Source organism: Rhinoderma darwinii, chromosome 4 (assembly GCF_050947455.1).
Source record: "Rhinoderma darwinii isolate aRhiDar2 chromosome 4, aRhiDar2.hap1, whole genome shotgun sequence".
Classification (NCBI taxonomy): domain Eukaryota; kingdom Metazoa; phylum Chordata; class Amphibia; order Anura; family Rhinodermatidae; genus Rhinoderma; species Rhinoderma darwinii.
The window spans coordinates 27,562,767-27,578,623 of record NC_134690.1 but is presented as its reverse complement, the minus strand read 5'-3'; the positions used below and the strand labels follow the sequence as shown (position 1 = coordinate 27,578,623).

The 15,857-nt window shown below is 39.2% G+C and overlaps 1 protein-coding gene across 2 annotated transcripts in view; it reads right to left on the bottom strand.

Moving 5' to 3' along the window:
* Positions 1–15,857, bottom strand: part of RUNX2 (RUNX family transcription factor 2) — an 80,184-nt gene that overhangs the window by 56,700 nt on the left and 7,627 nt on the right. For both annotated transcript variants that reach the window (XM_075860940.1, XM_075860941.1), the window contains exon 2: positions 2,881–3,037. In XM_075860940.1, the coding sequence (XP_075717055.1) occupies positions 2,881–3,037 (157 nt within the window). The remainder of the gene's footprint in view (positions 1–2,880; positions 3,038–15,857) is intronic.

The following is a 15,857-nucleotide window of genomic DNA, read 5'->3' as shown; positions in this document are numbered from 1 at the left end:
TGAAATGTGCCTGCCCTCTGATAAATTGCTGCTGAAACGACATCTTTATTTGGGGACTACAGGTTGCTGCATTAATATGAGACAAGACTTCCCCAGTGTCAGGATGTCATTACCCTGAGTCCCCAAGTGTCAGGATGTCATTACCCTGAGTCCCCAAGTGTCAGTACGTCATAACCCTGAGTCCCCAGTGTCAGTACGTCATTACCCTGAGTCCCCAGTGTCAGTACGTCATTACCCTGAGTCCCCAAGTGTCAGGATGTCATTACCCTGAGTCCCCAAGTGTCAGTACGTCATAACCCTGAGTCCCCAGTGTCAGTACGTCATTACCCTGAGTCCCCAGTGTCAGTACGTCATTACCCTGAGTCCCCAGTGTCAGTATGTCATTACCCTGAGTCCCCAAGTGTCAGTACGTCATTACCCTGAGTCCCCAGTGTCAGGATGTCATTACCGAGTCCCCAGTGTCAGTACGTCATTACCCTGAGTCCCCAGTGTCAGTACGTCATTACCCTGAGTCCCCAAGTGTCAGTACGTCATTACCCTGAGTCCCCAAGTGTCAGTACATCATTACCCTGAGTCCCCAGTGTCAGTATGTCATTACCATGTGTCCCCAAGTGTCAGTACGTCATTACCCTGAGTCCCCAAGTGTCAGTATGTCATTACCGAGTCCCCAAGTGTCAGGATGTCATTACCCTGTGTCCCCAAGTGTCAGTACTTCATTACCCTGAGTCCCCAGTGTCAGGATGTCATTACCCTGAGTCCCCAGTGTCAGGATGTCATTACCCTGAGTCCCCAAGTGTCAGGATGTCATTACCCTGAGTCCCCAGTGTCAGGATGTCATTACCCTGAGTCCCCAAGTGTCAGGATGTCATTACCCTGTGTCCCCAAGTGTCAGGATGTCATTACCCTGTGTCCCCAAGTGCCAGTATGTCATTACCGAGTCCCCAAGTGTCAGGATGTCATTACCCTGTGTCCCCAAGTGCCAGTATGTCATTACCCTGAGTCCCCAAGTGTCAGTACGTCATTACCCTGAGTCCCCAGTATCAGTACGTCATTACCCTGAGTCCCCAAGTGTCAGTACGTCATTACCCTGAGTCCCCAAGTGTCAGTACGTCATTACCCTGAGTCCCCAGTGTCAGTATGTCATTACCCTGAGTCCCCAAGTGTCAGGATGTCATTACCATGTGTCCCCAAGTGTCAGTACGTCATTACCCTGAGTCCCCAAGTGTCAGGATGTCATTACCCTGTGTCCCCAAGTGTCAGTACGTCATTACCCTGAGTCCCCAAGTGTCAGGATGTCATTACCCTGAGTCCCCAAGTGTCAGGATGTCATTACCCTGAGTCCCCAAGTGTCAGTATGTCATTATCGAGTCCCCAAGTGTCAGGATGTCATTACCCTGTGTCCCTAAGTGTCAGTATGTCATTACCCTCAGTCCCCAGTATCAGGATATCATTACCGAGTCCCCAAGTGTCAGTATGTCATTACCCTGAGTCCCCAGTGTCAGTATGTCATTACCCTGAGTCCCCAGTGTCAGTATGTCATTACCCTGAGTCCCCAGTGTCAGTATGTCATTACCCTGAGTCCCCAAGTGTCAGGATGTCATTACCATGTGTCCCCAAGTGTCAGTACGTCATTACCCTGAGTCCCCAAGTGTCAGTATGTCATTACCGAGTCCCCAAGTGTCAGGATGTCATTACCCTGTGTCCCCAAGTGTCAGTACGTCATTACCCTGAGTCCCCAGTGTCAGGATGTCATTACCCTGAGTCCCCAGTGTCAGGATGTCATTACCCTGAGTCCCCAGTGTCAGGATGTCATTACCCTGAGTCCCCAAGTGTCAGGATGTCATTACCCTGTGTCCCCAAGTGTCAGTACATCATTACCCTGAGTCCCCAAGTGTCAGTATGTCATTATCGAGTCCCCAAGTGTCAGGATGTCATTACCCTGTGTCCCTAAGTGTCAGTATGTCATTACCCTCAGTCCCCAGTATCAGGATATCATTACCGAGTCCCCAGTGTCAGTATGTCATTACCCTGAGTCCCCAGTGTCAGTATGTCATTACCCTGAGTCCCCAGTGTCAGTATGTCATTACCCTGTGTCCCCAAGTGTTGATATGTTATTGTTCTGGGTCCTCAAGTGTCAGTGTGTCTTTGTTTTTGGTCCCCAGATCAGTCATATCAACTCTCCCGGTTTTAACCGGATTCACCCTATTTGAGCCTCCCCACCTCGTCATTGGTTATATATCGTTTTTACCCAGTTGCCAAGGAGGGGGTACAATTTTTTTATGTCTTCTATTCTGAGATATAATCATTTGAAGGTACAGGCCCAAAGCCTGAAGGCTGCGTGAATCCAAATCACCAAATACATGAAATCCCTTCATAAAAAACAAAAACAACTTCCACTATTCACTTCAGGCAGGATGTAGATATTGATGTATTTGGTGATTTGGATGCGCACAAGGTCTTCATGACAACACGGCACCGGACAGGAGTCAGATGAGGACATGACGTCATCAGAATCTCTCTTCAGGCTTTTCAGCTTGTAACTTAGTGATGATATCTAAGCCTAGAAAGAAGATATTACCCAATGGTTTTCACATTTGTAACGATCGTTCATTGGTCTTTTTAGTTCATTTCTTGTAGGTCTCCTTTAACGGGAACAAAGTAATGAAAAAAAAACAGGCCTAAAGATTTTTGTTATGTTAGTAAATAGTATAGGGCTACAAATGAGATCAGAGTCAAAAAAAGTAGAACGTTCCATATCAATGAGGAACTGGTAGATGGTTACGTGTCTATGAAGACGGACAGTAGCAACATGCAAGACCCCGGTAGGACGGAAAAAGGGTTTAGCCACAAGATTAGCATTTACAGAAGCCGGGAACCCACCTCTTCCGCTCCTGCCCACAAATCTCAGGTCGTTAAACCTCGCCACTTGATTTTTCATGACGGCAGAAGCATTCCTGAGTTCAGCAGAATAGTTTTCATCGTTCCCCGCCATGACGGTGACGACAGAGCCATCTGACACCTCTCCTAGTGCAACCACCTGTGTAAATACCATTTTGGACAATTAATAAGATGCAGTTGTGATTTATGTAATAAAGTGAATGATGGGAGTTATAGTTACATTGCAGAGAAGCATTCTACAGTTCATTTTAAGGAAAAAAAAGATGGTAACCCATATCAGCTATTAAACCTGACAGAAATCGGATTAATATAATGCGTGATTGAACACATTTTTTATTTTATTTTTAAAAACCCAAAGGTTTAGACAAAATGTTTTTGAGACTTTTTGAAAGAGTATTTTTTTTATTTTTTTTTTACAAACAAATGCACTGTAATATGTACCCAGAAAAGGCTGCTATAAACAGGCCTTAGCTAATATTCAGCATATGAGTTTGCATGAATTCTATTATTAATCTTAATGCACAACTTAATGTGTATCTAAAGATACTTAGTAACCATATAAAAAAAAACATATCTATGATAAAAAAATAAAAAAAAAGCTTTAACCTAATGTCAGCCTCTCCTTTCTGTTGTAGCTGGGTCCAGAAAGCAGCAAAGTTACAGCAGCCATTTTAACAGTGATAAAGCTATCATTTAGTCACAGAGTCACCCAGTTGTCCTTGAAATGCATAGCCCCTGCTCTCTTCACCTTCTCCTCACTCTATGGCTCCTCCTGTTTTACACTGTCCAATCTGTTGCAGCCAGGCAGTAAAAATCGATACGAATCAGGTAAGTAAATAGCTTTCACAACAAAACCGTAGTGTTATAGTAGATACTGTCCATTTCTCTATATATATTATGGTAACTAGTCTATCCTGACAACAAAACGGGAAATATTAATATAAAAATATTGGTTCCATTGCTTCATTATTATTTTTTATATCCTACTATAAATATTACGTATGTGAACTTGTAAATTTTAATAGTACGATTGTATAAAATTTACTAGTGCAAATCCACACCACTATTTCTTGCAAATTGGTTGTTTATAAAATCAAGGCCCAGAATGCCTTGCATCATTGCCACTGAGTAGTTTGTTTATGGGCAGAATGATGGCTCAGTGGTTAGCACTGTTATCTTTCAGTGTGGGAGTCCTGTGTCTGAGATAGATTGTGAATCCCATTGGGGATAGTGACTAATGCCATATAAGCAACAGTAGATAGATAGATAGATAGATAGATAGATAGATAGATAGATAGATAGATAGATAGATAGATAGATAGATAGATAGATAGATAGATAGATAGATAGATAGATAGATAGATAGATAGATAGATAGATAGATAGATATGAGATAGATAGATAGGAGATAGATATGAGATAGATAGATAGATAGATAGATAGATAGATAGATAGATAGATAGATAGATAGATAGATAGATGATAGATAGATAGATAGATAGATAGATAGATAGATAGATAGATAGATAGATAGATAGATAGATAGATAGATAGATAGATAGATAGATAGATAGATAGATATGAGATAGATAGATATGAGATAGATAGATAGATAGATAGATAGATAGATAGATAGATAGATAGATAGATAGATAGATAGATAGATAGATATGAGAGAGATAGATAGATAGATATGAGATAGATAGATAGACAGACAGACAGACAGATAGATAGACATGAGATAGATAGATAGATAGATAGATAGATAGATAGATAGATAGATAGATAGATAGATAGATAGATAGATAGATAGATAGATAGATAGATAGATAGATAGATAGATAGATAGATAGATAGATAGCTAGATAGATAGATATGAGATAGGTAGATATGAGATAGATAGATAGATAGAGAGAGAGAGAGAGAGAGAGAGAGAGAGAGAGAGAGATAGATAGATAGATAGATAGATAGATAGATAGAGAGAGAGAGAGAGAGAGAGAGAGAGAGAGAGAGAGAGAGAGATAGATAGATAGATAGATAGATAGATAGATAGATAGATAGATAGATAGATAGATAGATAGATAGATATGAGATAGGTAGATATGAGATAGATAGATAGATAGATAGATAGATAGATAGATAGATAGATAGATAGATAGATAGATAGATAGATAGATAGATAGATAGATAGATAGATAGATAGATAGATAGATAGATAGATAGATAGATAGATATGAGATAGATAGATAGATAGATAGATAGATAGATAGATAGATAGATAGACAGACAGACAGACAGACAGACAGACAGACAGACAGACAGACAGACAGACAGACAGATAGATAGATAGATAGATAGATAGATAGATAGATAGATAGATAGATAGATAGATAGATAGATAGATAGATAGATAGATAGATATCATCTATCTATCCTCATATATATCCTCCTATCTATCTATCTATCTATCTATCTATCTATCTATCTATCTATCTATCTATCTATCTCATATCTATCTATCTATCTATCTATCTATCTATCTATCTATCTATCTTTGCCAGTCTATGTTCCCTATGAGAGTCTCTCTCCTTCCATACAAACATATATCTCAGCAAAAATATACACGACAATTCAGTCCATACCACAAGAAACAGGCTCTTTCGACAAGGGGGCTTTTTTCTTATGTTTCACACACATCATACATGACATACATCCTGGACACTATTCTAGCACCTGATCTAGCACTTGTGTTACGTACATTGGTTATGAGTCGGCTGCACCCCCTCATGACACACAGAACACACTTTCATACACTTTGTTGTTAGTACACAGTGTTTGGTCGTCTTTATTCCAGCTCTCATTGAATCCCATATAGACTATAGAAGTATAGATATTACTGTATTTCTATGTAGTTCTTCAAAGGGTTAGGCTACATTCAGACAAGCGTAGCTAACCCCGGACGTGAAAAACTGCAGTTTTTCACGCCCCATTGAAATACATGAGTCCGTGTGACGCCCGTTGTTTTAACAGCCGTCACACGGACGAGATACACGTGAGCCCTTAAAGTAATGAGCAGCCTTTGGTGTTATGACAAGACAAAAAAAAAATGTAAAAAGAATTTATAGGAAGAAAAAATGTTAAATATTGATTCCCCTTAAAGGGGTATTCCTATATAAGACATATATGGCATATCTACAAGAGTTCCGTAAGGGCATGTTCAGACGTGGCAGAATTGCTGTTGAATTGTTGACAGTCCGCAGTGGAAATCCGCAGCAGGCGTTTTTTTCACTGGTTTCTAATTCTTCTTATGTAACTTAGTTCAGACGTTGTGGAAAATAACTGTGCGGAATTTAGGCTGCGGTGCAGAATTTTCCCTCCGCAGCATGCTCTTTCCATTGCGGAGAAGAAGTGGAATTTCACTGCGGATTTCAGCCTTTGCAATGCAAAAACTGAAATCTGCATCAAGTCCGCTGTGATATCCGCAACATCTGAATTACCTGTCAAATACGCAAATCTTGCTGCAGATTCATTGCGTCATTGCCGCAAATTTATAGCAACATTTGCAGCAGAAAAAGTCTGACACGTCGGAAGATGCCCGAACTCTTATAGACCTCTGGCCAGCAGAATGGAGATCAGATGACCCCCTGTTCTTCCAATAGTTGGGGGAGCCCAGAGGTGGGACTTCTATATATAAGATATGTATGACACATCCTGTGGATATGCCATAAATATTTGAAGTGAGAATACCCCTTTAACAGTTCAGTGACACATTGGAAGTTTTTGTGACAGCTGTTCCATCATAGGAAGCAGAAGTTTGGGCGCTGCATATATTTCTGTCAGGACTCAATCTGACTGTTAGGTGAATCTGACATGAATCCAATGTAAACAATAGGTACAAGCAGCTTTTATATGCAGTAGATAAATACATTATGTATATTTTATACATCATGCTCATTAAACTTTGTAATATGTGAAGACCCTAAACTGTGATCTTGAGGAGCGTGAATGTACCGAGGGGCCATGTATGTTTATATACATATGTCTGTATGGTTCGTCTGCCAATATGAGTACAACATGTCAATTGTTCAAGGCCCCTTTAAGACATATTGACAATAAAGATTGATACAAGTGAAGATACATTATAAACAGAGAGTGATTGCAAAACTGTTACACTCAATGAGTTGTTACTTATTAAAGTTGTTGTCTTGGAGTAATAAATAAAGTTTATTTAAATGTGCATAACTAAGTATGAAAAGTTGCAGTATATATTTGTAGCAATTTGGCTCCTAAAATCGTGGGGAACCTCAGCTATAGGAGCTTAAACTCTACTGAACCCCTTCTAATATAACAAGTACCAGGCAATCAAATATGACTGTTGTACCATCACCATTTCTCTCACCTGCTTCCTTTGGCCGTGTCCAGACGTGGCAGAATTTTTCAGCTGCAAATGTTGGTGCAGATTTGGGGCAATTACGCAACGAATCTGCAGCAACATTTGCATATTTAACAGGTAATTCAGACGTTGCGGATATCACAGCGGACTTGCTGCAGATTTCAGTTTTTGCATTGCAAAGGCTGAAATCCGCAGTGAAATTCCGCTTTTTCTCCGCAACGTAATGTGCGTGCTCCGGAGGGAAAATTCTGCACCACAGCCTGATTTCCGCACAGTTATTTTCTGCAACGTCTGAACTAAGTTTCCTAAAAATGTATAGAAAGAAATGAAAAAAACGGCTGCTGTAGAATTCCACGGCGGACTGTCCACAGCGGAATTCAACAGCAATTCCGCCACATCTGAATGTCTTAAAGGGGCTGTGAACATTCTAAATTTTGTGCTCATATAAACTGACTGGACATGAACGTGTTAACACACAAGGTGGCCAAGATTGGGACATGGGGGCAGCATAGGCACACTATGTATATTACAAGGTTTTTAAGAGCACAACAGGTAAGACTCATAAGGCCCCTTTAAACAAAAAAATTGTAAAAAAAAAATGGAATGCAAACAGTAAGAAGGATTAAGACCATATTTTTCTATGATGGATTTTCAATTCCCTTATATCCTATGTATATCGGCCCCTACTTTAAGATGACCACCCCTCTAGATTTCTGCATGGTCTTCCCAGAGATGTTTCACTGTACTTTTTTCCAATGGACTCAAATTGGACAAGTGCAAATCTGGGTTTTCTGCTCAGGTATTCCAATTCTATTTTAATGATAACAAAAAAAATGTTTTAGGGACCCTGTCAAAATGAGATGCAAAAAATGGATGCAAATTTTAATTGCATGAATAACTAATAAATTAGTGGGATCTGTGGATGAAACTGTTCATTAAAAAAAATTTTGTGTCACAAAAAAAAAAAAAAGTCGTGTGAACGACTAAGGGGGTCATTTATTTAAATATTAAGATATTTCAATTCTTTATGTTTATTATGTAACGTTGACATTATCGTTTCTGTAAGTCAAGATTAGCGATGAACGATTTTTCGATAATGGAGCCATATTTGCCCCATAAGGATCTGTGTTAAAGGGGTTGTCCAGTTTAGAAAACCCATTTTTATATAATTAGGTAATTCTGAGTTAATAGAGGGGGGTCCGCTGTTCAGGATCCTCATCTCTTGGCCAGAGTGGAGAACGGTCACTAAGAGCGTCTCTCGCTCTGGAGGACCTGTCCTGTTCTGTATTACACAGACACAAACAACAACATAGATATGAATAGGCACTGTGTAATGCTTAATTTCACCTGTGGCGGAGCTGCAGGGAAACTGAACACTTACTGCCAGGTTTCCCCACAGATTACAGCTGATCGCTGGGGTTCCCATCAGGGAGACACTTTGTGATCAGCTCATTGTCAAGGGACCCTTCTAAAAAATGGGGATTGTCCATAATGGAGAACCCCTTTAAAGTATTTCAGCCTCCATTGATTTATATGCTGTGAATATGGCTCCGTAATAGGAAATGCACCAATTGGCGAAACGTTCACAGATTCGCTGACCTCTAGTCAAGGTGTTCAGCCATTCTCTCAGCATTGTTCATGTATTATTACAATACAGTAGTAGTGGACCTGACACCCGACCACAAGCACAATCATACACTCATCAATAAAAAGCACAGAATATCTACAAATTAACCCTGTATTCTGCCATCACATCTGCTCATCTATATGTGTACCTACTAAACTGCCCGCAATAAAAAATAAGCTGTGATTTACCAAGGGGGAAAAAATGAATAACTTGTGTGATCTGAGGTTGTGAGATAATCTCTACCATGGTCAAGTCAGGTCAAGATTTGTATTCACCTACATTAGGGTGGGACAAAGCCTAGGGGCCAGGGAGCCAACGCTTCAGGAAATTTGCTGCTGGTTCCTAACTTTTTGGGTGTTTTCCTATTAAAGTCTGGAAAGTCTCATTGTTGGACCCCTAAAAAAAGTGCAGGTAGCTTCTGAAGTGGTCTAATGGGATCCCAAATTCTACAAATTTTCCTAAATATGGGTCAGGAAGCTCAGGGCCAGTGATACTATAGTAACTACAAACAATAATTCGAATAAATATAACAGATGTTTACAAATGTAGTAGAGAGGGTTAAAATACTCTAAAGCCATTCAGTCCTCAAGATAAGATTGACACTTTTTTACAATACATCCGATCGATTAACGCCCTGGTTGTCAGGCTCCTTTTTTTATTTTATTTTTTGTTTTGACAATTTTGCCAAAAATTACTGACCGCCAAAAATTTCCCGGACAATTGAAAAATAAACAAAAATATATGATAACGATAAGAAGTCATTAAGGTCTCTAGCTCAGATACAAATATGAACACATTAGCACTAACATGATGATAACTACAATCACCGTAAGACCATGTTCAGACGCGGCAGAATTTTTCCGCTGAAAATATTGCTGCAGATTCTTTCCGAATTTGCAGAAACATTTTCATATTTGACAGGTAATTCAGACGTTGCAGATATCACAGCGGACTTGCCACAGATTTCAGTTTTTCCAATGCAAATGCTGAAATCCGCAGTGAAATTCCGCTTCTTTTCCGCAACGTAATGTGCGTGCTGCGGAGGGAAAATTCTGCACCGCAGCCTAAATTCCGCGCAGTTATTTTCCGCAACGTCTGAACTAAGTTTCCTAAAAATGTATAGAAACAAATGTAAAAATCGGCTGCTGCAGAATTCCACTGCGGACTGTCCACGGCGCAATCCAACAGCAAAAATTTTGCCACGTCTGAATGTGCCCCTAGACTTCGTTCACATCTGCATCAGGGCTCCGTTCCGACTACGGTATTCATCATGTCAAAACGACGGATCCCTTGCACAACGGAGACAAACTGAAACCGTTGGCACCGGATCCGTCACCATTGAAATCAATGGTGATGGAAATGGAAACCTCTAGTTTCAGTTTGTGTCAGTCAGGGCTCCGTTCCAACGAAAAGCTCAGACGGAACGTCGGAACGGAGCCCTGATGCAGATGTGAACATCGCCTAACCTGAACAAGCTTCTCCAGCTTCAAAAATATTTACGGACACATACATTTTTGAATATCAGACACTGGACAATAGACCCCTATTTTTACAGACAGTCTTCAAGTTCACAGATGATTGGCAACCAGGATTACTGCACCCAAAAAGTCACCCTACAGGTGTAGGTATGTAACCTCACACTTTTAGATTCCTCGAGAACCCCTTTAATTATAGTTCACGTAGTAATAAAAAAAAATTGCGATGGCCAAATTACAACCCCATATTATTTATTACCCTGTTTAGTCTTGTACTTTTTTATTTTACATTTGTGACATTTAATATGAAATGATTTAACATAATATTAAATATAATAATATAAAAAAATATAATAATATAAAAAATATATATATAATATAAAATACTACTAATAATATAAAAATATAATAAACACATACTCTGAGTGACTGGCTGATTTTGTAAATATTCTAAAAGTATTTAACCATTTGCTATTGCAGTAGGTTTGTCATGTTATAAATTGAGGGATGACGAATCTAATAACAATAAAGTCCCAACGAACCAACTCTGATGACCAAAAATGTAAAAATAAATAACAATCACACAATAGCAATATTGAAAAAAAACACTCCAGCTCATCACCATAAGGGCATGACCACACATGGCGGAATTCCTCCGCAACTGTCCGCATCAATGCCGCACCTAATCCGGGTTGCGGATTACGGCTGCGGATCTGCACAAAATGTGCAGAAAATTGATGCGGACTAGCTGCTGCGGACTGCGGGAAAAGTGCTTCCCTTCTCCCTATCAGTGCAGGATAGAGAGAAGGGACAGCACTTTCCCTAGTGAAAGTAAAAGAAATTCATACTTACCGCCCGTTGTCTTTATGACGCGTCCCTCCTTCGGCATCCAGCCCAACCTCCCTGGATGACGCGCCAGTCCATGTGACCGCTGCAGCCTGTGCTTGGCCTGTGATTGGCTGCAGCCGTCACTTACTCTGAAACGTCATCCTGGGAGGCCGGACTGGAGACAGAAACAGGGAGTTCTCGGTAAGTACGAACTTCATTTTTTTTTACAGATACATGTATATTGGGATCGGTAGTCACTGTCCCGGGTGCAGAAACAGTTACTGCCGATCGCTTAACTCTTTCAGCACCCTGGACAGTGACTATTTACTGACGTCTCCTAGCAACGCTCCCGTCATTACGGGAGCCCCATTGACTTCCTCAGTCTGGCTGTAGACCTAGAAATACATAGGTCCAGCCAGAATGAAGAAATGTCAAGTAAAAAAAGCAAGACGCATCCGCAGCACACATGACATGTGCATGACAGCTGCGGACTTCATTGCGGAACTTTGAATCTCCATTGAAGTCAATGGAGAAATTCCGCCATGAGTCCGCCACTGCTCCGCAACAGACAGAGCATGCTGCGGACACCAAATTCCGCTCCGCAGCCTATGCTCCGCAGCGGAATTGTACGCATCGTGTAAACGAACACTGCGAAATTAAAGTGAAAGTCAATGTAGAAACGGCTCCGCTGCGGATTAACGCTGCGGAGTGTCCGCAGCGGAATTTAAGTGCAATTCCGCCATGTGTGAACCCGCCCTTAGGCCGGATACACACACAGTGCTTTGCTGAGATTTCCGTGGCATTTTTAAATTTTTAGCGCGGAAAGTTTTTACAAAAAAAGTCTATAGTAAAATATTAAATGAACTAAGTACAGCTGTGTTTTGGTTTGCAGCGTTTTTGAGGCAATTTTGTGGTCAGTGGCGTTTTTCTACAAACGTAGCATTCTCTGGGGGGGGGGGGCGTTTTTTCAGATGGTTTTCCCATAGTCTTCTCTATAGGACCTCAAAAACGCCAGAAAAAATAAACCATGTACAGATGTAGCCAAGTTTATCTTGACTCTGATAACTTGCGTGATATCACACAAGAGCCATTGAAAAAGTCAAGCTAAACTTTCTTGCCACTGTGTATTTAATGCCTTAAGAGTCAAGATAAAGATGGCTACATCTGTATAAAACGACAACACATGAAAAACGCCTAAAGGGTATGTTCACACGGCCTATTTACGGACGTAAATCGGGCGTTTTTGCCCCGAATTACGCCCGAAAATAGCGCCTCAATAGCGCTGACAAACATCTGCCCATTGAAAGCAATGGGCAGACGTTTGTCTGTTCACACGAGGCGTATATTTACGCGCCGCTGTCAAATGACGGCGCGTAAATAGACGCCCGCGTAGAAGAAGTGACCTGTCACTTCTTTGGCCGTAATTGGAGCCGTTATTCATTGACTCCAATGAATAGCAGCGCTAATTACGGCCGTAATTGACGCGGCGTTCAAGCGCCTGCACATGCCGTTACGGCTGAAATTACGGGGATGTTTTCAGGCTGAAACATCCCCGTAATTTCAGCCGTTACGGACCCCCGCCGTGTGAACATACCCTAAGGCTGTGTTCACACTGATTTTTTTGCAGGAGGAAAATTCCTCCTGCAAAAACCGCTCCAGACGGGTTTTGTACAGTGGTTTGACAAAAACTCGTCAAAACACTCATCGAGGTTTTTTTTTCCTCTTTCTGACTGATTGAAATGAGGTTTTGGAGGCGGAAACCGCCTCAAGATGGGTCATGACGCTTCTTTTTACCGCGACGCGTTTTTTTTACTCACGGTAAAAAAAACTCGTCCAACTCCCATTGAAATCAATGAGAGGCATTTTCGGGCAGTTTTTGAGTCGTTTTTGGGCGCGGTTTCCGCGTCAAAAAAAATCATCAAAAAACTCTGTGTGAACAGGGCCTTAAAAAACGAATGTTACATTTGAATAACGTTGTCGTTTTTTTATAAGCGTTTTTTGATGCAGTTTAAATTGGCAGAAAAGGTCAGTGTGTGAAGGAGGTCTTAGGCTGGAATCACACTTAAACGGCCGAAAAACAGCCGAATAATCTGAAGCAGACGGGCCATTTGTTCACGCAGCCGTTTTGAAAAATGGCCGCGTGAAATATTGGCCGTGAAAAAGAAGTGCAGGTCACTTCTTGAGCCGTTTTTGGAGCCGTTTTTCATTGACTATAGAAATACAGCTCCAAAAACAGCCGTAAAAAACACTAGTTAATTAAAAAACGGCTGAAAATCAGGAGCTGTTTTCCCTTTTTTAACAACCCCGTATTTTCAGACTTTTTTGCTAAGCGTGTGAACATAGCCAAATGTGTCTCCTCCCTATTGTATCTACTCCTGTGTTTTGCTCAACTGTATGAAAAACGGCAACAAAAACTGCTTTAAATACTGCATGTGTGACCTGAGCCTAAGTCCTCCTTCACACACACTTTTTTTTTTGCATTTCAAGTATTGTTTTATGCATTTCTTAAATGCGTTTTTGGATTTCATTTTTCAGCGTCAGATTGTATATGTGTTTTCCTGGCGCTTTCGAAGCCCAATTAAGAGGCAATAAAAAAAAAACAGGTTGATGTGTTTTGGGAAAAAAAAACACTGACCACAAAAAACAGTACAAAAAATAAAATGCTGTGTATGTCGGCTTCCTAATATTTTACTATAGAATTTAAACAAGCACCTGGCCACAGCGTTTATCACCAAAAAAAATAAAAAATTAAAAACACCACTAAAAATGCATTTCAAATGTTGCGTGTGAAACCAGTCTTGGGCTGAATTCACACATGAAGCTTTTAATGCAGTTTTTATTTTTTTCATCATAACCATGACTGGATGCAGAAAAAAATATATATGTCTTTCATTTTGGATTCCTCCCTGGCTCTTACTAATAATAAAAAAAAAACGCAACTGCATGTGTGACTCTGGCCTAAATATTATTACAGTTAAAACCTCTGGCCAATGGTTTTTGTCAACCTGTTACATAAATTTTGTATCTATTCCACAGCTGTATTAATCCGCTGTATACAGGAAAGTTCATAGGCCCTTTATAAAGTTTTGAGTGAATAAACTAATAAAGAAGCAATGAAAATATTGCACCTGCCCCAAGATAAATACTATATAAAAATATACATTCAAAATATGTTACAATAATAAGTAGATGAATAGTATTTTTTCTTGCGTAGTAGGTAAGTGGAAAATTTTATAAAAATATTATTAGTCAAAATAGTAAAAAACCCTTGTAGTTGATTAAAAAGCAATAAAATAAAAAAACTGCATAGACATCATGGATTTTTTTGGGACATTGTCATGTGATGTATCTCTATCTATCTATCTATCTCATATCTATCTATCTATCTATCTATCTCATATCTATCTATCTATCTATCTATCTCATATCTATCTATCTATCTATCTATCTATCTATCTATCTATCTATCTCATATCTATCTATCTATCTATCTATCTATCTATCTATCTATCTATCTATCTATCTATCTATCTATCTATCTATCTATCTATCTATCTATCTATCTATCATCTATCTATCATCTATCTATCTATCTATCTCATATCTATCTATCTATCCATCTATCTATCTCATATCTATCTATCTATCTATCTATCTATCTATCTATCTATCTATCTATCTATCTATCTATCTATCTATCTATCTATCTCATATCTATCTATCTATCTCTCTATCTATCTCATATCTATCTATCTATCTATCTATCTATCTATCTATCTATCTATCTATCTATCTATCTCATATCTATCTATCTATCTATCTATCTATCTATCTATCTATCTATCTATCTATCTATCTATCTATCTATCTATCTATCTATCTATCTATCTATCTATCTGTCTCATATCTATCTATCTCATATCTATCTCATATCTATCTATCTATCTATCTATCTATCTATCTATCTATCTATCTATCCATCCTCATATCAATCGATCGATCAATCAATCAATCAATCAATCAATCAATCAATCAGTCTGTCTGTCTGTCTGCCTTCCTATCTATCTCTCTCTCTCTCTATCTGTCTGTCTGCCTGCCTGTCTGTCTGCCTGCCTATCTATCTATCTATCTATCTATCTATCTATCTATCTATCTATCTATCTATCTATCTATCTATCTATCTCATATCTATCTATCTATCTCATATCTTTCTATCTATCTATCTATCTATCTCATATCTATCTATCTATCTATCTATCTATCACATCTATCTATCTATCTATCTATCCTCATATCTATCTATCTTTCTATCTATCTCATATCTATCTATCTATCTCATATCTATCTATCTATCTATCTATCTATCTATCTATCTATCTATCTATCTATCTATCTATCTATCTATCTATCTATCTATCTATCTATCCTCATATCTATCTATCTTTCTATCTATCTCATATCTATCTATCTATCTCATATCTATCTATCTATCTATCTATCTATCTATCTATCTATCTATCTATCTATCTATCTATCTATCTATCTATCTATCTATCTCATATCTATCTATCTATCTATCTATCTATCTATCTATCTTTCTATCTATCTCATATCTATCTATCTTTCTATCTTATAT